Below are 22,534 nucleotides of genomic sequence, written 5' to 3' on the forward strand. Positions count from 1 at the left end.
TCTCTGAGCCAGTTATGATGAGAGGAAAGTTTAAGCATTGCAAATCATCACCCTTATCCTCCCTTCTAATGTACATTGGTTGGAGAGGATTCTCATGGTAGCTTTGAGCTTTCCTGCTTCTACTCTGCCATCTTGGCTCTGGACCCAGAAATTGCAAATTATTTTTAACAACATTGAATAGAGGCAGCTAAATGAATCAGTGGATAGAGAGCCAGGTCTTGAGATTTAAAAGTCTTGGGCTCAGGTCTGGCTTCAGACACATCCTTGCTGTGACTCCCCATAAATCATATAATCCCAAATGATTAGCCTCTTCCTCCCCCCCCTTACAGCTCTTTTTCCTTGGAGGTGATACTTAGATTCAAGTTTAAGACAACAGATAAGGGACTTTAAAAAATAAAAGCAAAAGCATTGAATAGAATAGGAAACTGATGTACAAAATATCAAGCCATTCTCCAATTGATAAATGGGCAAGGGACATGGATAGGCAGTTCTCAGATAAAGAAATCAAAACTATTAACAAGCACATGAAGAAGTATTCTAAATCTCTTATAATCAGAGAGATGCAAATTAAAACAACTCTGAGGTATCACCTCACACCTAGCAGATTGGCTAACATGACAGCAAAGGAACGTAATGAATGCTAGAGGGGATGTGACAAAGTAGGGACATTAATCCATTGCTGGTGGAGTTGTGAACAGATCCAATCATTCTGGAGGGCAATTTGGAACTATGCCCAAAGGGCGACAAAAGAATATCTACCCTTTGATCCAGCCATAGCACTGCTGGGTCTGTACCCCAAAGAGATAATGGACAAGAACACTTGTACAAAAATATTCATAGCTGCACTCTTTGTGGTGGCCAAAAACGGGAAAACGAGGAGATTCCCATCAATTGGGGAATGGCTGAGCAAATTGTGGTATATGTTGGTGATGAAATACTATTGTGCTAAAAGGAATAATAAAGTGGAGGAGTTCCATGGAGCCTGGAACAACCTCCAGGAAGTGATGCAGAGCGAGAGGAGCAGAACCAGGAGAACATTGTACACAGAGACTAATACATTGTGGTATAATCGAACGTAATGGACTTCTCCATTAGTGGTGGTGTAATGTCCCTGAACAATTTGCATGGATCTAGGAGAAAAAAAAACACCATAAGCAGAGGATAAATTGTGGGAGTAGAAACACCGAGGAAAAGCAACTGCCTGAATACAGAGGTTGAGGGGACATGACAGAGGACTCTAAATGAACACTCTAATGCAAATATTATCAACATAGCAATGGGTTCAAATCAAGAAAACATGTAATGCCCAGTGGATTTACGCGTCGGCTATGGGGGGTGGGGGAGGGGGAGGAAAAGAAAATGATCTATGTCTTTAATGAATAATGCTTGGAAATGATCAAATAAAATATTTAAAAAAAAGAATAGGAAACAGATGTCTCTGTTTTTGCACCTAAAATACAATAACCCAGAAAATCCCAAATGAAAGAAAATACAGGAAAGTAGATAGGGGCATGGTTTATTTTCTGTGTTTGGTGTAATAAAAGGGTATTGAGAAATAATGAATCTTTGAGAGAACATTAAGGTCAGAATCAGAATGGAAATTTAGCAGGAGGAGGGGAAAGTAGCATGGGGATAGAGGAAAGAGCTTGGGATTCTGTTGTGCTCCTCATCATTGAGTAGACTGTCTCTTTCAAGGGAGGAGGAAAAGCCCAGCTTAGTGAAATGCTCTTTTTGCATCCCAGTAAACCTTCTCTTGGTCTCTGAATGAGCTTCTAACATTTCTCTTGTGTGTGTACAGGCAACTCACTCCAGTTTCTGAGGCATTCTTCAAAGGTCTGGAAAAAAAATGTTGATGGTGACACAGAAACATAGCAAGAATAATGACAGGAACCCCAGATACAGAGACATAGAAACTGAATAGCCTTCAGGCTGTGGGAAAGGCCTTTGGTTTGCCTGAAGTATGGCTGAATTGCTTCCATTATGTCTATAAATGAGAGCTTAGTTTAAACCAAGATCCCCACTGGATTGAATATTTATCTTAGAAAATTTGTTCTAAACCATACCCCCAAAACAGGAATGAATTTCCTGAGAATACAAGGGTAAGGCGAGATTCACAACAAAGCAGACTTTTTGGGGTATGAGGAAGGGATTGGGCAGACTCACTGCTGCAGGGTTCTTTTGGTGAAGTTGAACTTGTCAGATCCAGAAAGATGCATATCTTCTGTGTACAGCACCTCGGGAATGGTGGTGAAAGACTGGAAGCTTAAACTAGCAGCTGTGGCCAAAAAGGGAGAGGAATACCAATACTTCAATCCTGGATATCCAGTCAGCACACCCACTAACACCCTGTGTTTGATTGTTCTTTCAGCATTCCATTCCCTCTCCACCTACCCCAGCCCTAGAATGAAAACCTCACATCCTAGACCTGCTGATGCATCCCATAAAGCAGCCTTGCCCAGTCTTCCAATTTCCCCCTTGCTCTATGTCTCTTGAGCTCTAATCCCAGAGTAAAGCATGGCACGATTTCCAGGATATAACCCAGAGATCCAGTCTTTGAACCTGTTGTGCTTGAGAAAGCTGTTGGTGCTGGGGATGGAGCTAGAGGGGATGTGACTAAAGGGGACGTGGTTAGCACAGAAGCTATTGGAAAAACAGTTGTAATGAAAGATAGTTAATAGCATCAGCTCTGAATGTTATAAGATGGAAAACTAGCTATGAGACAGGGAGACAAGATATCTCTTGGCTTGGACGGTATTAAAATTGTAAGGAATGTCAGAGGCCATCTTGTCTGTTTGCTATCTGAGGAAAACAAACCCCTCCACAATGATCTCAACAAATGAACGTTCACCAATGCTTTATGGTCCTCAATGAAGGAGCAGCCACTACTCCTCGAGGCAGCCTATTCCACTTTGGGACAGCACTTACTGTTAGGATGCTTTTCCTAATCTCAAGCCATAATGTACATATTTACAATTTAGATTTCTTGTCTGGGACATAATGAGAAGCCTAATCTCTGTTCCATGTGACACTCCTACAAAAGCTTGGAAGCAGTTATCATATCTTCCTTTTGTCTTTTCTATAAGTTAGACAACACTAGCTCCTTCACATCATATGACCATGAGGTTCCTCACCAGACTCCTTTGCCTTGGTGGTGAACATGATTTGGAAATCCTAAGTCAAAGGGGGAAGGATCAGTCCTGTGCTCCCCCGCCCCTGACACTACAGGGACCTGGGGGTGAAGGATCCTTGTGGCAAAAACCCATCAGGGCAGGGAATTCCTACCTAAATCAGCTATAGTTTCCTTATTGTTCAAATAGGAACAGAGGGATTTATTCCAAATTCCCACAGAGAACATCCTTCAATGGTAGAAACTAATTTTTCAAAACTTAAATCTCTGGTCTTTATGACTTAGGGCTTCTAGATGATATGCAACCTCAGCTCTGCCCTTTCCTTGTTTGGAAAGTGCCTATTTCTTAGAAAGACATCACCTCTGAAAGGCCTGGGGCCCATTCTTCTTTTAAACAGCATATATTTTGCCCACTTTCCATTTGGGACTAGGCCCCCAGAGGTGCCACATTCATAGCCTACATTGAGGCCCACAAAGCCCTCTGTGTGGCAGAATAAGAATAAAATACAATTGGGAAATATTTAACAAGATAAAGGGATTACAGTAGCTAACATAGGTAATGCTAATCTGTAGTTTTTTAGCCAATATGAAATGCACAGGAATCTGTATCTAGTTTGACACCACTGCCAGAACACAGAATCAACCTCTCTTCCTTACCTTGGGAGCCTCCAGGCTCTGTGGCCCACAGGGGACAACCAGGTGCTACTGCTGGGTCTGGTGCTAAAACCGGAAAAAAAGGAAAATGTTTCAAGATGGGCAGAAATTTCTTGTACCTAAAAGCAGAGAACTCAGAGCAGTTGTGGATGCTCTGTACAAACTCAGGGCCCTATAGGAGAGGAATTCAATATGCACTAGTTCACCAAATGATTTAATCCATGGGATCCAGTGCCTTTGCTGGATGCCCAAGCTCCTGTGAGGAAGGTTGGCATAAGAAAAGGAGCTGAGGTGCCTGGTCTATGACTGACAGAAATACTTCCAACCTGTGAATCCTCCTCCTTATCCTCCTCCTCCTCCTCTGTTCCATAGTGCTGAGGTGAGCTTGTGACTTGCCAGTATCCTTGCTCTCTATCATGCCCCCTTAAGTAAAGATCTAGCCATGTCATGTACTTATTCAGTTAGCTCCAGTGGTTCTCTATCACCTCTAGAATCAAATAGAAGACATTCTGGAGCAAGATGGGCTCTCAAAGTCTATCAAGTCCAACATCCTCATGTTATAGAAGAGGAAATGGAGACCTAGAGAGTTCTCATGACTTGCCTAAGGCCACAGTGGTCATAAATGTCAGAGGCAGGATTTGATCCCAGATTTGCTGACTCCAGAATCATTTTTGCACCCTTAGCAACTTGGCCCTAAACGACCACCTTTTGCCTTGTGATGCCCTATTCTCCTTCCCACACCCTATGGTCTAGCCAAACAAGACTCTCTCTGTTCCTCACATAGGGTACTATATTTCTCATCTCCATTGTTTTTCATTGACCCCAACTCATGCCTAGAATGCACTGCTCCTCACCTCTTCAATAGAATCACTCTTTCTTCCTTCAAGACCACCTTGCAAGGGATTCCTTTCTGATTATTACCAACTGCTAACACTCTTCCATCAACCTTGAATTGACTTTTGAATTTGGGCTACATAAGTGTGTGTATCATACACACCCATCAATGCTCATATAGATGTCATCCCTCACAATAAAATGTGAATGCTTTTAGAGAAAGGATTGCTTCCTTTCATTTTGACTCTACACCCCCATCACCTGACAGAGTAGCTGATACATAGTTGGAGCTTAACACATGTTTGTTGAGTAATTTACTGACTTTGAAGATAGTTTATCTTGTCATCTCCATCCAATTTATAGTAAAAGAAGAGGAAATATTAGAGCAAAAGGCCATGGCTCTGAGGCAAGAGGGTCTAGAAAGATCTGGAGTCCCCTTTCCTTAACTGGAGTCTTTTCTTCACAGAATCACCAAATTGTATAATTTCAAAGCTGTAAGGCTGCTCAAAACACATGTGGCTGAAGAACATCCTAGAAAAGTGGTCATTTAACATCCATTAAAAGGCTTCCTGCTGTGTCCGAAGTCTTTCTCACTACTTCCCCAAAGCTGCGAAGGCCACTTCTTGGATTCCTTCCTCATCACTTCTGCAGGATGTCATTCAGGATCAGGGGCTTGGATAATAAGGTCTTTGACTAGCTCACACAGTCACATTGGGGCCTAACTCCACTTGTCAAATAGGGGAATGAACCCAGGATTCAAATGAGTATGAACATACTTATTAACACTGCGTAGGACTGGACTTCATTCATTATAACCCGGAATCCAAAAAGTGGACAACATGGGAGAGTGAGCCCAACGTGGCAAAAGAGAAAAGTAAAGTTCGGGGTGAATGACCCAATGAAACAGAATCCCATTTGTTGGACCTGGTCACTTGGGAGACAGATCTGTTCCATGGAGGAGAGACATCTCTGAAATCCTATGAGAGAATAGGAAGCTTTCAGCATGGGAAAAAGAGAATGAGACAAAGAGACACTAAGTGTATGAAACAATCCACTCTTTTTCTGCTCCGATCTTTAGGAAACTACATGCTCTCCTTATTCTCCTGGCTTAATAGGAAGGTTAGGGTCATAAATATAGAGCTGAAATAGACCTCAGTGGCTGTTTAATACAATTCCTTCCTTCTCCAGATGAGGAAAACTGGGGCTCAAAGAGAATGAGAGGCTTGAAATTAAGGACAGCAGAGTAAATTGGGTGCTGGATTTGGGAGTTTGGAAGACCTGAGTTTGAACTTTGCCTCCTGTACTTGCTAGCTGAAATTAATGTCTCTCGGTCTCAGTTTCCTCATATGGAAAATTCAGAAATCAATAACACCCACCTCCCAGGGTTTTATTGAGGATCAAATGAAATAACATATTAAATAATATATGAATGGTATTATTGTCATTATCACCAGGAAATCCAATCAGTCTTGAAGATGAAGGGTAAAATGAAGTAACTATTCCCTTTCCAATAGAGACACTCACGCATTTTGGTGGGGGCCACGGCCAAATGATTGTAACCTACAGAGAAAGAGAAAGAGATACACCATGTGAGGAAAGACAAAAATCTGAGGAGAGAAATCTGGGGCCATTAGGATTAGGCAATCAGGTAGTAAAACTATCAGGGCTGGTGCTAGAAGGAAGAAGAAAGGGTCCAGATCAGGAGTCTGTTGCACTTCAAGCAGAACATAAATTTCTACTCCAACAAAGGTCTCCTTGATTGCTTCATTTCCAGATATGGGATGGCTCATTATATCTCAGGGAAAAGATAACTTCTTCCCAGGAAGAAGCATGGAAAAGTCTGGGTCATAACATCATAGAAAATTAGGTAAGCAAAAACAAAGAAATATGGGTCTAAGAATAGAGAGGGGATAGGGGAAAGATGGCCGAGCCAAATGAAATTAGGAAATAATACAAAGAAGTTAATTTGTAGGCATGGTCTACTTACCAGTGAAGGAACATTTATGGAACTATTACTATATGCAAAGGTGTTGGGCTAGGTCACTAAATACTCCAATGGAAATTGATGCTTAAAATACTGAACTACGGGGTGGACAACAGGCCATCCCTTAGGTCAGTCTGTCCCTTCCCTTTTTCAGAGAATGATATGAATCATATTGGGAGAAAGATAAACTATTTCCTCTGCCAGGGCAGGGGAAGATAGAGAAGTCAAGTTGCCGAGAGAGAGACAGAGAGAGAGAGAGAGAGATAGAGAGAGAGAGAGAGAGAGAGAGAGAGAGAGAGAGAGAGAGAGAGAAAGAAGGAGGGAGAGAGGGAGGGAGGAAGAGGGAGGGAGAGAATACACTTGCTGAGTCAGGGTTGTTCGTCTTATTTCATTAGGTACCCTGCTTCTGTAGTGGGTTTATATTATAGTGGGGAGAGGAAGAGACAGAGAAAATTTTGGGCAGGATGGCTATTTCCTGAAAATGAAGGAGATATCTCAAGGAGCATATCCTGAATGGGGATACTTACCATTGAGGTAGAGGCTATCCTTCTCTAATGTGTAGGGGCCCAGCCTGGTGATGCTCCAGGTCAGATAGCTCAACTCGCAGTAAATTTTTTCTCTATCTAGGACAGGGCTGGCAGGATCTCTCCGATGGATGCAAGTGAAATGAACTAGGGTTGCTCTTCCCTCCTTCATAGGCCTGGGAAAGGAGAAAAAGGGTCACTGGAAGCCTTTTGAAAGAGGGTCTGAGAAGCTTGGTAACAACTTCTGAAATATGGACAGCCACCCCCATGAAGTCTGAAGCAAACACTGAAATGGTAATGATGGTGAAATGGGGCAACAGCCATAGGTCTCACTGGATCTACTTTAGAGAATTTGGGGGGAACTGCCAAAATTTCAAGTCTGAATTCACTATATCGATAAGGGGATGTGGATAAATTCATTTAAGGCCTGGAAAGTCTGCCTGTCCACTAAAGGCTGAGGTCATCTTTCTAGAGGCCACCAATGTATACATGCTTGAGGGCAAGGCCAGTGACTCCCAGAGCTCTCACCTCAGTAAGGTCAATTTGCTTGCAAAATCCTGAGAGCCAAGGCTGCTCTTTTCAAACAAGGAACTGAGCTAGAAAGGAGAGAAGGAAATGGGACTTGTAGATCAACTCCCAATACCCAGGCTAAAGAAGGCAGCTGAGTAAAAGGATGGGAGAGGATCATGTCTTACCAGGCGCTGCAGCACTCTCTCAGTGGAGATGAATATGCTGGAGCCCCTTTCCCCCATGTCTGCTGTGTACCTCATGTTGGTGATGGTGAACTTCAGTGTGAAAGGCTCAAAGTTGGGACCTCCAGCTGCAAAAAAGAGGAGAGAGCTCTGTCTGAGATGTTGCCTGTGCATCATTCAACACATTCAGCAACCACCATTAGGTGTTGTCCTTCGGGAGAAAATGAAGTTTTCTGGCCCTCTTAACACATCCATGAGGGAACCACAAATCTCTAAGACTTTGCACACCCTTTCTAGTCTCCCAGCATCATGACCAAACACAGACTACTGTATAGGAAGGACAGATATCTCCCATGCCTGAGCTTCAGATGTGTAATCCAAAAGGATAATATCTGTAAAGTACTTTGAGAACCTTAAAATCCTAGATAAAAGATAGACAATGATGATCATCATCATCATCACCATCATTAAGGACACCTAGCTGAAACTCCAATTTCTTCTTCAAAGGAAAACTGAGCAGAATCTGTTCACTAATGAATCCTTCATGAAATCTCTAGCCATAAATCAGAGGAATATCTCTTGCAATGCAATGCAGAAGAAAGAATATTGGATTTGGAGAAAGGAGATCTGGGTTCCAAACCCAGCCGTCCTGCTTCCTACCTATATGACCTTGAGCCTCTGTTCCTTTCTGGACATTAGTGTCCTCAACTGTCAAATGAGACCAGGAATTGGACTAGATGATCTGAAAGTCTCCTACCAGCTCTAAATCTGTGATCTGAACATCTCTTATCTCTGTCTCACAGTTAAGGGCAGCAAGAGTTTCCAAAGAATGAATGAAAACAGAGGCAGACCATACCTGTGGAAATTGGCAGTGGTGGGGGCCAGCTGGGTGGCTCAGTAAATTGAGAGCCCCGTCTAAAGACAAGAGGTCCTAGGTTCAAATCTGGTCTTGGACACTTCCTAGCATTGTGACCTTGGGCTAATCACTTAACCTCCATTGCCTAGCCTTTACTACTTAGTGATAATACATAGTATTGGTTCTAAGACAGAAGCTAAAAGTTAAAAAAAAAAAGGAAAAAGAAATTGACAGTGGAGTTGGAGTCAGAGTTGTTAGTGCCACAGCTCAAGAGAAATCGGATATTTAACAATTGTGGACCAAATACCCATGTGACATGGAAGGTTTGAGTGTATAAGACACAGGTAAAACTGACTCCATTGGGGCTTGGCCACTGAGTCAACTGGGAAAGACTGAAGTGTAGGAGTCAGAAGACATGATGTCTTCCTCTCTCTTTTACACTGCTGGTTCATCCTCTTCTTCCTAGAATGCTATCAGAACAGGGTCAGGACAGACAAGTGGTGTTCTTTGTTTGTTCCCAGAATGAAAATACTCACCACTTGTGGAGGAGGAAAGATTCATCTGATAGCTGTATCCTGCAGAGAGAGAGAGAGAGAGGGAGGGAGGGAGAGAACAGCCTTGAATGCAAGGAACTGAGATTTCAAGAAAGGATTAAAGAGAAAAAGAGAGAGCATCTGAAGCCCAATAATTTGGAAAAATATGGGTCACTGGCTAAGAGAGATGATTCACAAAGTACCGATATTCCTTATTTTTCCAATTGTGGTTCCAATATATTATAGGATTGGCATAAGAAATTAAGAGGGGATTTGGGGGAGTATTGTGGAAGCTGCAGATAGCACAAGAAGGTAAGCAGATGACACAGAAAAAGTCAAGAAACTCATAAACACATAAAATATATTATATATGGTATAATATCAATATTTTATCTTTTAATGTTTCAATATACACAATTTATATTTTAATGTTAAAATACATCAAAAGTTAAAATTTGTGAAAAGTATGAGGAAGGCAGTAGATGAAACACAAAGGCTGAAAATGTAGGGATATATTTTCACTACTTTTCATTTTCATTAATTAATTTTCCATGAATACAGATAAGGCCACGTAAACACCATATAAAAGAAAAAGGGGAAATTGGACATCTTCTCTGGTACAAACAGAGGACCAAAAATTTTGCACAGATTTTTCAGATCACAGCGTGTTGTGCCTCTAACCACTGCAATGTGAAAGGGATTCCCGGAGTTTCTAGGTCAGGAGGCTATCCACCCACCGAGGGTCCTATTTCTGGGGTCTGATACCGGCTCCCCCTCACACTCTAAACACCTAATAGGAAAACACTTTCTATCAGACCAGGTAAAACCATAGAGGCAAAGCTGCACCCTCAGAGGCATAGAAAGTTTTTTCAATAGGTGAGGGCTTAACAGGAATGGAAGGAAGCAAGCGAGAGAGGTCAAGGAGCTGCCTATGTCCTGGTCAGAGCTGGCTACTCACCATCGAGATAGAGGCTCTTATTGTCCAGGGTATAGGCACCCAGCCTGGTGATACCTTGGGTCTGATTGCTCAGCTCCCAGTAAATCTTCTTCCTGTCCAGGCTAGGGATGGTGGGAGTTTTCCAGTGGCCACACAGGAATTCGGTTGCTGTCCCATTCTGTACGGGCCTGGGAAAGGACACATTGGAGGTAACTGTGAAGGATCTAGCAAACGTAGGCATGCCAAAGACAGCTGCAGTGAGAAGGCACCATGAATGCTCTGCAAAGTCATCCATTTCTTTGTAGAGTTCTAGCTTATTGTCAAAAAAGTGGGAGGCCAGACCTGCCATTTTATTGATCTCAGGAGCTGGAGCAGAGGAGGGGGCAGATTTGTCTTGACTAATACAGAGCAGCATCTTCTCTGAAACGTATAGCCTCACACTACCATTACTGGGGACTATGAAATGATTTGCCCAGGATCATATAACCAGTAGGTCACCCAGGTGGGAATCAAACCCTGCTCTTCATGTCTCTTTTTTCAAAAGCCCTTTTCTTCTCTCTTAGAATTGCTACTTAGAATTAGAAGTGGTACTTAAATAAAGTGCCACTTCCAAGGCAGAATAGAGACAAGGGCTAAGAAACTGGGGTGAAGTGACTTGCCCAGGGTCATACAGCTGGGAAGTTGAGGGCCAGATTTGAACCTCCCATCTCTGGACCTGGCTTTCCAAAGCTACCCATGGTCTCTTGACCCTTGAGGTCTGTTCTCTAACCCACTATACCATGCTGCCTCTGAAAGCTTAACAGTGAATGAGATCTACACTGCAACTATTTACCTTTAAATTATCTTTTCAACACATAATACAACTTTTCAATCACTTCTTCTAAAGAGTCCTACACCAGGATTCTGTGTCAGCTATGTGACCCTGGGCAAGTCACTTAACTCCAGTTGCAGAGTCCTTACCAAAATCTTCTGATTTGCAACCAATATTTAGTAGTCATTCCAAGACAGAAAGGAAAGGGGATTTTTGGTTGTTAGTAGCTTTCTCTCCTCTCTGGTAATAAATGAAAATTCCTTAGCCTGACCTTTAAAATCCATGACGAGCTGGCTTCCCTTGCCAAACTGGTGTTCATATTATACACTTGACATTCTAATCAAATTAGGCAATTAAATGTTCTTGCATCTCAGAATTCATTCCCCTTTCTTCAGGATTTTGCTTACAATGACCATTCCTCATGGGATATTTTTGCTGTTGTTGGTCAGTTGTTTCAGTCATGTCTGACTCTTCATGATGCCATCTGAGGCCTTCTTGTAAAAGATGCTGGAATGGTTTGCCATTTCCTTTTCCAGCTCATTTTATATATTTATATATGGGGAGATTGAGACACAGGAGTTAAGTGACTTGTCCAAGGTCACATACCTTGAAAGGTCTGAGGACAGATTTGAACTTGTCATCTACCTGAAGCCTGGTCTGGCATTCCATCCACCACTGTACCAACTAGCTGCCTCTTGAAATACTTTGTTTCCTTCAAGTAAGTGAGTTCAAATGCCACCAAGGGAAAACCTTTGCCAGATCTCCCAGTCATCAGTGTTCTCTCCCTCCTCAGACTCCCATGTGTACACATTGTACCTCCTTTATCCCAACAGAACATAAACTCCTCGATGTCAGAGAGTGTTTTCTTTTTCTATTTCCAGTAGCTAGCAGTCTACTTAGCACCTGATGTGTAGCTGCTAAATGCTTCTTGAACTAAAGAGAGGTCAGATCGCCCCCTTATGATCAGCTATGTAAGCACTGTAGCCTTCTTGGCTTTGTGGGGAAGAAGTGGCCCTGGGGCCAGTGCAGGGGAAAGGACTGCTCCACACATCTTCTGAGTCCCTGACCACCTGGCGGCCCCATCTCACCTCAGCATGGTCAGCCTGCATCCAGAATAGTCAGAGCCAAGGCTACTGTTTTCAAGCAAGGGGCTGAGCTATAAAGGAAAAGAGAGAATGAGTGAGCACCTAGACAGACAGGGGTTTCAGTCCCAGGGAGGAGCAAGGTAGGATAGAGAATGGGAAATCTCACCAGGCGCTGTAGGACTCTTTCAGTGGCGTTGAACTTTTGGGAACCTGGCCGTCCCATGTCTGCTGTGCAGAGCAAGTTGGTGATTGTGAAGTTCAGGGTAAAAGACTCCAGGCTAAACCTGCCAGATGCTGTATGGGAAGGAGAGAAACCTTCATGGTTGAGAGTTGGGTATAGAGGATCATGGGATTGTCAGTTTAGATCTGGAATGGCACATCTAACCCCTTGATCTTACAGGTGAGGAAACTGAAGTCCAGGGAGGATTCAGGGATGTGCCCAAGGTCCCATAGCTAGTGTCAAAGGAGAAATTTCAAACTAGATCTTACAGATGGTTATTTTTTCTTTTTGACTTTTAGATGGATGCCCTATTCACTGAAACATTCTGACATCCATCAGCTTACCCAGGGACACCCAATGAAGGTTGGCTTATTCTTTACTGGAAGGAAAACACCAAACTGACTCCCAATGATGCATCTATAAGAAGAGCTCTTTCACTTCCCCACTCCCACCTCCACCACAATTTTGCTCTACAACTCCCACCTCCTCATCTTAGAGTCAGCTTCCCAAGGGAACAATTCAATTAAGACTACCCAAGAAACAGGTCAGAAATATGTGATGGTACCTGAGGAATTGGTCAGTAGTGAAGGAGCTGAGGAAATTCTTGAAGGGATTGTGGTCTGGATAGGAGCTGAAGGGTAGAGAATCAAGAATGAAAACCTTGGAAAAGCTATTTGAATGTCACAGAAAAATTATGTTTGAATATGGAATATGGGGGAAAGAATTCTTGCTGGGCTTGGTAAATAAGTAGTCCATGGAATGTGAGGATTAAAATTCTGAGGGACCACAGGCCATCCCTTGGGTCCTTCTATCCCTTCCCTTTCAAAAAAAAACAGAGTAAATAGGATTGGTAGGAGTATCAATTGTTTCTTCTTCCAGGTCACAGGAAGATAGATAGAGACATGAAGTTGATGAATACTTACTAGAGGTGGAAGATTGTAAGTCATGGTTATAACCTAGAGAAAGCAAGAAATGAGAAGACAAACAGACAGTCAGAGACAGAGAGGGTTCTGATTTAATTGATTCACCTGGTTTCTTTGGGTCTCCTGCTTCTCTGCTGTGCTTACCGTACAGTGGGCAGAGGAAAATGGAGCAAGAATTTGGGCAGAATGTCTATTTTCCAAACAGGGACAAAATCAAGGAGAAGATTCAAGAGTCATGTCCTGAGTGGGCTTACTCACCATTGAGGTAGAGACTGTCCCTGTCGAGTGTATAGGGCCCCAGTCTAGTGATGCCCCCAGTCTGATTGCTGAATTCCCAGTAAACCCTCTCTCTATCCAGGAAGGGACCAGTGGAATCACTCTGATAGAAGCAGATGACACCTACTTCAGTCACTGTCAGATTCTTCAGAGGTCTGGAAAAAGATGCATTGATAGGATCCTTAAAATGATGGAGAATGATTCCATAGGAGACCACTGATGGCCCAGTGCATAAAGCTTTGGGATTAGAATCACAAAAACCTGAGTTCAAATTCAGCACACAGCACTTAATAACCAGGCAGATCTAGTGAGTCACTTAACATTTGATTAACTCAGTTTTCCCATCTGCAAAATGGGGATACTATTAGTACCTTTCTTACAGGGTGGTTGAAATTTGTTCAAATTTGATCAAATGAAAAACTCTTGATGAAAGTGTATACCATTGTATGTGAATGTAGATGCTTATTCCCTCCCTCCTTTAGGCAATTCATATTTTTAGTTATTCATTGAGTGGGTGACTTGTGCTCTGTAAACTCAAGCTTGCAAATATGTGTTTCTGCTCATTTTGTACTAGCTGACATGTTCTAATTTTGGTTTTGGCTCACTAACCCTTTTTGTTAACCCTGCCCTATTTCTTTGGAATGAGGTCATCTAGCTGGATCTGCCTATCTACACTCAGAACTTCTGGTTCCCCTTAACCCATTCATTCATCAGTCCCTTGTAGTCATACTTCTGAAATGATCTGACATGGAAACACTGAAAACTGCTGTTTCCAAGACTAAAATCAATGGTATTTTCTTAGTCCTCTTCTCTCTGTCTCTGTCTCTGTCTCTCTGTCTTTCTCTCTGAATCTTAAAACTGCTCAGAGTCTACCTTAGAACATTTGGTTAAGGCTATTCCCTTATTGAAACAAATGGAGGTACTTGATCAGGAATGTATTGGGAATTTTAACATTACTCCACCCATACTTAGGCATACTTTAGGGGAAAATAAAGTTGTAAAATTCCTTACTGAACAATGAAAAGTCCTCAACTCATACTTAGAGTGAAGCTAAAACCTTAAGCTAGGTCTATTTTTAGATCTAATACAAAAGGGTGCTAAGTACCTATAAAGGTTAAATTAATCACTAAAAGGTCAAGCAACTCAAGAAAGGCAAGCTTAACAAAAGAGGTATGAAGTTTTAGTCTACCCAGAGAAGGTGATAATAAAATAAGATATGAATTAAGTATGGTCAATCCTGGGGAAAATGTCTACTGTGATTGGTAGATGTGAAAATTTAGGGGACGTGACACAAGAGAAAACGTTCTTTAAAAGGAAGGAGCTCAAGGTGGAGTCTTTTTAGTTGGAGTTCACAGTAGTTGGAGTTTGGAGTTAGTTGGAGGAGCTGGGTCTCTGGACTGTAGTTTTGCTTGGGACAAATCTTGTGGTGAGTGATTAAAGACTGACTCATCTCTGTTAAGGCTCAGACATAGGCCCTTCGGCCTATGCCCTTCCTACTATTTCCTCTTACTCTGTCTCTCTCCCTTCCCTTAACTCCATAAAACCCAGCTGACTTGGGTATTTTCAAATTTGGGAATTTTTCCCATGGTGACCACTTATTTTTGATTATAATCAAGACACCAAAATTATCTTTACTGGTTTGGCAATTCATAGTCTTGAAACCCAACTTTTTCACGGTCGCATCTCTCTGTCTCTCTCTGTGTCTCTCTCTCAGATGAAACCCAATTTTTTTTCATGTTTTGCCTCCCCTATACTTCTAGAGCTTCGAGCATGCTCTGTTTGGCACATAGTAAGTACTTGGGTGCTTTTTTAAAAAAAATTGTTCATTAATTCTTAACTTTGTGCCATCAAGATCCATGTCTTTTTAAAAAACTCTGATTTCCCCCTTCCCTTAGTCATCTCAACACCCTATGGTGACTTCAACATTTACAATCACTTTACCTATTTTCTCTGCAGGTAGCTCTTTGTTAGTTCAAACAATGAATCCCACAACAAACATTTGTATGATGTAAATTTTCATTTCATGTTTCTGCTGGGCTGACACCAATTACCCTATTTTATAAATAGCTAGCTATATATGAAATAGGATAATTGGTACACTAGCATATTCTTGAATGATACAACTGCTTCATAGCATTCATTATTCACTTTTTAGAACCTAGATGTATAAAGTTAATTCCTATAAAGATAAATCCAAACCTAGTGCCTTTCTAGAGCTTTGGTCTCTCATTGACACTTGCTTGCCTTTCCTCATTTCCTCACTCAGTTGTTACCTATGTTCTGACATCAGATTGTTTTTATTTATTTATCATAGAGCTAGAGCTGGAAGGAACTTTCAAGCTAACCTAATCCAATACATTGACTTTACAGAGGAGGAATCCCAAGCCCAGCAGAGATGAAGTGACTTGCCCATAGTCACGCAGGCATCAGATGACAAGAGTTGGAATTTGAACCCAGATCCACTGATCCTAAATGCAGCAATTTACCTAGTATAAATGTAGTATTCCTACCATAGAATATAAGCTTCTTGGGAGGGAAAGGGACTCTTTTTCATTTTACATAGTCAGAACCTACTAAAGCACTAAAAGAATGCCGCTTTTAGCACCAACATCCAAGAACTGTTCTGAGAAACCAAATGAGATATTAATTATAAAGAAACTAAGCATAGCCCTTAGCAAATAGCAAACTCGATGTAAATGTTAGATAATATAATTTTTTATTATCACTTCCACCTACTGATCTATGACTGAAATGAACACATGGAAGTGTCTCCTTTTGGTCTGTTAAAATTAAATTTGATATAAAAATTTAAAACTACAAATAAATAAATGACTGTTGGCTGAATGAATTGAACAAGAAGATGAAAGAACAAGAATCAGATGTATGGCCTAAAATCTTACATGAGATTAAAAATCTGCCACGGAATCCCTTTGTGACCTTGATATAGTCCCAGCCTTTCTGGACCCAATTTTCTCATGTTGTGAGACAAGATTTTTTACTCAAGCTCACTCTGACTCTTAAATCCAATGGTCTGAGAATAGAAAATGAGATGAGTGTGACTGAATGGGTCAGCTATGAGTGGAACAGTGGATATCCTGACTTGGAAGAAGAATAAGAAGAGGCAGAAAGGGGTGGCTTTATTTAAGTAAGTCTACATAATTGGAGTCCATTAAGGATGCTGGGCCTCACCTTAGGAAAGTCAGTTTGCACCTGGAATAACTGGAACCAAGGCTGCTGTTCTCAAACAAAGGGCCAAGCTAGATAAGAGAAGAAAAGGGAAGTGAGCTAAGTATTGTCTAGAGGTAAAGGCATGAGGAGCAATGGAAGCTTCTTGAATAGAATAAACACTTTGCAAATCAAAGCAGTGGCAACCCTTACCATATTCTGAAGAATCTTTTCAGTGGACTTGAATTTGATGGAATCCTTCTGCCCCATGTCTTCTGTGTACAGCAGGTTGGTGATGGTGAAGTTCAGGGTGAAAGCCTCTAGACTGGGTCTCCAGGCTGGAGGGAGGCAGGAGGGTTGAAGGTGGGGGTGGAACACAAAGCACAAAAACTCAAAAGCCTGGGTCATGTATCCACAGTTCAACAGAGGCTAGATAGAATGTATGCCTTCCTCATTTCTGCTTCCTAGAACTTTTGGCTTCCTTCATTTCAAATGCCAGGCCACTTCCCTTACTTTTTAGTGTCCTTACCCAATTGCTTTGAATGTATTTTCTATATATTAGCAAATGGATACTTTGTTCCTTTCCCTCAAGAGAATAGAAAAATTCAAGGGCAGAATCTAGGTGATTTTTGCTTCTAGAGTTCCAGCACCGTGGACAGCTCCTGGCACAAACCTGGAGACAGATTCTGGCTGATTGATTTAATGCATACAAAGAACTTCAGAGGTTTGGGAAATACTTTCCTGGAAATGATCTGTGGAAGTAGGGGCAAACTGAGGCTCTGGGTGTTTGTGTGACACCTATGATCTAGGCCACACAGGAGGGAAATATCAGAACTAACAAAGGAACATTGGTTATCTAATGCTGATCTGACTCTGAGTCTCTCCTATATCTCAAACAATTACTAGCTGTTTGACCCTGGGGCAAGGCACTTCACCTCTGCCTCCATTTGCTCAATTGTAAAATGAGCATAATAATAGCACCTTCCTACAAGGGTGGAAAGCTCTTATTCTCCACTTCCAACCCCTTATTCCCCCAGTACCAACATTGCTTCTCAAGGTCAAGAAGAATAGATTACTCTAGACTTGGAAACTAGAAAAGTGGTCCCAAGATAGATACCAGATCAAATCAGAAGTTGAATGATAAGCACTTTTTTCATATCAATGAAGGTATCTAGCACTTTCATATTTACAAAGTACTTCACAAATTTTATCTCATTTTTAAATCAATCAACAAACATTTATTAAATGCCTACACTAAGCCAGGCATTGCTCTAGGTATTGAAGACAGGGAGACAAAAATAAAACATTACTTGACCTCAAAGAGTTTACATTCTATCAGAAGACTTTATACATTGAGTCCTCATGGACTTAGAAATTTGCCTTAGAAAAGGAAAGAACATACTTCACATGTTTAAATTTTAAAACCTTCTCTTTAGTTTGTTTGATTTTTCTGAACCCCCTACCTTCTGACTTAGAATCAGTAGAAAATATTGGTCGCAGAAGAGTGGCAAAGGCTAGCCAACTGGGGTTAAGTAATTTGCCCAGTGAAGCCCAGAGTCACACAACTAGAAAGTATCTGCAGTCAAATTTGAACACAGGATCACCTATCTCCAATCTGGCCCTCTATCCATGGAGTCACATAGCTGTCCCCCTTCTCTAGCTTTTAAAGCCCTCCACAAGTACTATCCCACTCCAGAGAGAGGCCTGTTGAATTCTGAGTGCAGACTGAAGCAGATATTTTATGTTTCTTTTTTATGCTTGAATGCTGAATATAATAATATAATGTTGAAATATATTTTGCATGACTTCATATGGATAATGGGTATCACATTTTTTATCTTTTCAATGGGCAAATAGAGAATTTAGAATAGAATATAATTTTTTAAAAGAAACCTCTGCCTACTTTCCGTTCTTCAATTTCTTTTCTTCTCTTAATAAAAAGCTAACATTTCTAGTACTACGTTGAATAGTAATGATGATAATGGGCATCCTTGCTTCAGTCTGAATCTTCTTGGAAAGCCTTCTAACTTATCTCCATCATAGATGATCCTTGCTGATGGCTTTAGGTAAATATTACTTTTAATTTTGGGGAAATGCCCATTAATTCCTATGCTTTAGAGTGTTTTTTAATAGGATCGAGTTTTGCATTTTGTCTCATTATCTATTGAGATAATCCTGTGACTTTTGTTACTTTTGTTATTGATATAGTCAATTATACTGATAGTTTTCCTAATTTTTAAGCAACCTTGCATTCCTGGCATAAATTCTATCTGGCCATAGTGAATGATCCTTGTGTTACATTGGTGTAGTCTCTTTGCTAGTATATATTTGATTTAAAATTTTACCTCAATATTCATATTAAGGAAATTAATTTGTACTTTACATTCTCTATATTTCATCTTCTGGACTTCGGAATGAGCACCATATTTTTGTCATAAAAAGTATTCATTAAGATTCCTTCTTTGCCTAATTTGCCAAATACTTTAAACAATATTGGGATTTATTACTCTTTAAATGTTTTAAGAGAATTCCCTTGTCAATTCATCTAACCCTGGGTTTTTTTTTTTCCCTAAAAGACTTCTTTGATGGTTTGTTCAATTTATTTTTTCCAAGATGGTGTCACTTAAATATTCTATTTCATTCATTTGTTAATCTCAGCAATTTACATTTTTGTAAATATTCATTAATCCAACTAGATTGTAACTTTTCTCATATAATTGGGTAAAACAACTCCTATAATTGCCTTAATTCCCTCTGTATTGGTGGTAGATTCACTCATTTTAGATTTGATACTGATCATTTAATTTAGTACTTTCGCTTTTTAAATAAAATTAGCCAATGCTCTATTTTATTCAGTTTCTCATAAAACCAGTATATCTATACTTGGAAAGCCCTCATTTCTCCCTTTCACTTCAGAGGACCCCTATTCTTCTCTCAAGATGCAGCTCCACCTACTACCCCCTACATTAAACCATTCCTGACTGCCCTCTCAGTATATAAACTCTTTGTCACTAACTACATGGTAGTTATATTTATTCTTTGTTTTTATTCTACCTAGATTTATCTCTGGAATAGCTGTCACTCTTGTTGGAATGCAGGGTCCATGTGAGAAGAGATCATTACATTCATTGTTAGACCTAACACCTAGGAGTACATCTTTCCTGACCTCTCCCATTTCCTGCTTTATCTTCTTGGGTCCTTTAGTCTTAATTAAACCTTGCCAGGAGAGGAAGTAAACCATCACTCATTTCCTACCTATAATGCCAGAGGATAATGATGCCCAAGCAAGAGATAGGTTTGGATAGAGTGCAATTATTGAAGGAGGGAAAAAGAAAAATATTTTTAATGAAAACCATTCACCAACATTGCTGAATGAAGGCTATAGAGGAGTGGGCACAAGTCTCCCTGTAATGTTGAGAGATCACTTCTGTGTACCAGGGTTACAAAGACCACAAGGTTTGACTCTAAATACAGATCAAGAAGGTGATAGGGGTTTTCCAAGTCCCATTGGGTATTTTCCCCTTTTTGATCAATTTAGATACGCTTTTAATTAAAAAGAAAAAAACATAGGCAAATAAGTAAAGAAAATCTATACATTGGCCATATCTTACAGAATACCTCATTCTGAACCCCCAACCCACTTTTTCTCCTCTGCCCTACCATACCCCCCCTTCTCCAAAAAGTAAAGAAAATTTTCATTGCAATCTCCCATAAAATAAAGCAATTAAGAAATTAAAAACTTACTGTTTGTGGTGGTGGTTGGTATCTGATGGGTATACCCTGTAGTTGGGAAAGGGAGAAGAAAAATAAGAGAAGGAAAAAAAGAAATTTAGAGGGAAGGAGAGAAGGAGAGATGAATGGGGAGGGAAGCAAAGAAGAACTCAGGGAAACAGATGAAATGAGGTGAAAGGAGAATAGAGCATAATGGAAGAGAATAGGACAGAAGAAAAGTGATTATAAGAGAAGAGGGTAGATAGAGAAAAGAGAAGAGTGAGCAGAATGAGACAAAAGAGGAAGGAGAAATAAAAGTGATTGGTGTGGGGAGAGAGAGAAAGTGGGGTGAGGGAGAGACATAAATATTTGATATGGTAGCTCTATCTGGGAAAAAGCTGAAAGAAGGAATGGAGAGATGTTCTGGGACCCATAGGGTTGGTAAAATGAAATATGTTTCATCATTCAAGGCACTTCCTTATTCAATAGGAAGGGATACATGGAGTAAATTTAGTTTAAGGAGACTAAGAAAAACCAAGCCACTTCTAATCTTTAGAAGTAACCACCCCCCGCCACGTCTTTATAGTTTGCCATAACTTTGAGAGCCAGTGCTCCCAGGAGGGGTAGAAAAAAAAACCCATGGAGACAAAGGTGGTCTAAAAGGAAAGGAGAATTTGGGGCAGGCTGGTCAATTTCTAAAAATAGAACCACTCAGAGAAACAAAGGTGCATGTTCCAATTCACTCACCATCCACATAAAGGCTTTCCTTATGTAGAATGTAGGGTCCCAGCCTTGTTTTTCCATGGGTCTGTTCACTCAGCTCCCAGTAAATCTTCTCTCGGTCCAGGACAGGGGTGGAGGAATCTTCCTGATAAGCACATTCGACATCCACTCCTGTTGCTATCCTATTCTTCATAGATCTGGAAATTGAGGATTTAGACAAGAAGTATTAAACATGGCCCTCCCTGATAGTCACTTGAACCAGACTAAAATGTAGTTCATAGTTCCTCTCTAATCTTAAACTGTTGATGATGAAATATATAAATTTGCATAGTTTTCTGAGTCAATATGTGGGGCACAAGGACTTTGATGTACAATTTAGTGACCTCTGTTTCCTTTTGAGTTTGACACCAATAGTTTAGTTAGTGAAATTTAGTTATTCAGAGAATATTTCACGAGAGAAGTGGCCTACTTTGAAAAAAAAGGTTTGGAAAGAATTATAGATTTAGAGTTCAAAAAGGACATGGAAGAGATCACAATTAACCTTCCCATTTTAAAGATGAAGAAATTGAGGCTAAAGGAAGTTATGTGACTTGCTGAGAATCATACCACTGGTAATTGTCTGAGAGAGAATTCTTAAATTAATTTTTATTTTAAAATATTTTTCACTGTTTCCATGCTTTATTTTCTTTCCCTCCCTTCTTCAATCTCCCCTCCCAGAGCCAACAAGCCATTCCACTGGTTTGTACAAATTGTTGTCACTTGATGTACAAATTGTTATCACTTGATACCAATTTCCATGTTTTTCTTTGGCATTTCTACTTCCATAGTTCTTTTTCTCAATGTGGTTAGCATTCTTTCCCATAAGTCCTTCAAGAGTTTCCTGGATTCTTGAATTGCTACTAGTAGCAAAATCTATTACACTGAATTGTTCCACAATGGTTTACTTTCTGTATACAATGTTCTCTTGGCTCTGCTCATTTCACTCCGCATCAGTTCATTGAGTTTGAGAGAGAATTTGCACTCAGGTCTTCCTATTTGCAAGCCTAGCACTCTCATCGGACACAGTGGAATTGGCAGGGATGTGTGAATTCACTCATATCTATGTTTACAAGTGTGTATGGGGTCTGATTATTTTCAGTAATTTCTTTAGAGTAGTGGAAAGATCATTGGATTTAAAGTTAAAGGGCCTGTGTTAAAATTCTGGATTTGACAGTATCTTTGACTCTAGAAAAGTCTCCTTGGGTCTTCACTTTTCATCTGTAATGAAGAAAGTAATCCAGATGAACTTGAAAGTCCCTTTTAGCTTATAATCTACAATTCTCTAATTCTAGAGAAAGGTAATGTTTGTAATTTCTAAGCAGTCCTTTACTAAGCACCACTTGGTACTTCCTAAGTTATTCCTTGTATGTGGAACTATAAAGAAAAAGTAAAAACAGTTGCAACATTGTCTTTAGAAAAGTTGTGGGGAAAGGAGCTTTT

The 22,534-nt window shown here is 40.5% G+C and overlaps 1 protein-coding gene across 1 annotated transcript in view; it reads right to left on the reverse strand.

Moving 5' to 3' along the window:
* Window positions 1-1,500: 1,500 nt before the first annotated feature.
* The window catches only part of LOC103100660 (mucin-16-like), a 195,532-nt gene continuing 174,498 nt past the window's right edge, over window positions 1,501-22,534 (reverse strand). The window contains exons 32-49 of the mRNA XM_056820974.1: window positions 21,080-21,252; window positions 20,366-20,401; window positions 16,835-16,959; window positions 16,646-16,713; window positions 13,439-13,611; window positions 13,181-13,213; window positions 12,823-12,888; window positions 12,204-12,331; window positions 12,041-12,108; window positions 10,163-10,329; window positions 9,208-9,246; window positions 7,819-7,943; window positions 7,652-7,719; window positions 7,127-7,299; window positions 6,140-6,175; window positions 3,785-3,847; window positions 2,164-2,275; window positions 1,501-1,835 (exon numbers count right to left, since the gene is read on the reverse strand). Coding sequence (XP_056676952.1) covers window positions 1,715-1,835; window positions 2,164-2,275; window positions 3,785-3,847; window positions 6,140-6,175; window positions 7,127-7,299; window positions 7,652-7,719; window positions 7,819-7,943; window positions 9,208-9,246; window positions 10,163-10,329; window positions 12,041-12,108; window positions 12,204-12,331; window positions 12,823-12,888; window positions 13,181-13,213; window positions 13,439-13,611; window positions 16,646-16,713; window positions 16,835-16,959; window positions 20,366-20,401; window positions 21,080-21,252 — 1,774 coding nt within the window. The 3' untranslated portion in view covers window positions 1,501-1,714. The remainder of the gene's footprint in view (window positions 1,836-2,163; window positions 2,276-3,784; window positions 3,848-6,139; window positions 6,176-7,126; window positions 7,300-7,651; window positions 7,720-7,818; window positions 7,944-9,207; window positions 9,247-10,162; window positions 10,330-12,040; window positions 12,109-12,203; window positions 12,332-12,822; window positions 12,889-13,180; window positions 13,214-13,438; window positions 13,612-16,645; window positions 16,714-16,834; window positions 16,960-20,365; window positions 20,402-21,079; window positions 21,253-22,534) is intronic.

Source organism: Monodelphis domestica, chromosome 3 (genome assembly GCF_027887165.1).
Source record: "Monodelphis domestica isolate mMonDom1 chromosome 3, mMonDom1.pri, whole genome shotgun sequence".
NCBI lineage: Eukaryota > Metazoa > Chordata > Mammalia > Didelphimorphia > Didelphidae > Monodelphis > Monodelphis domestica.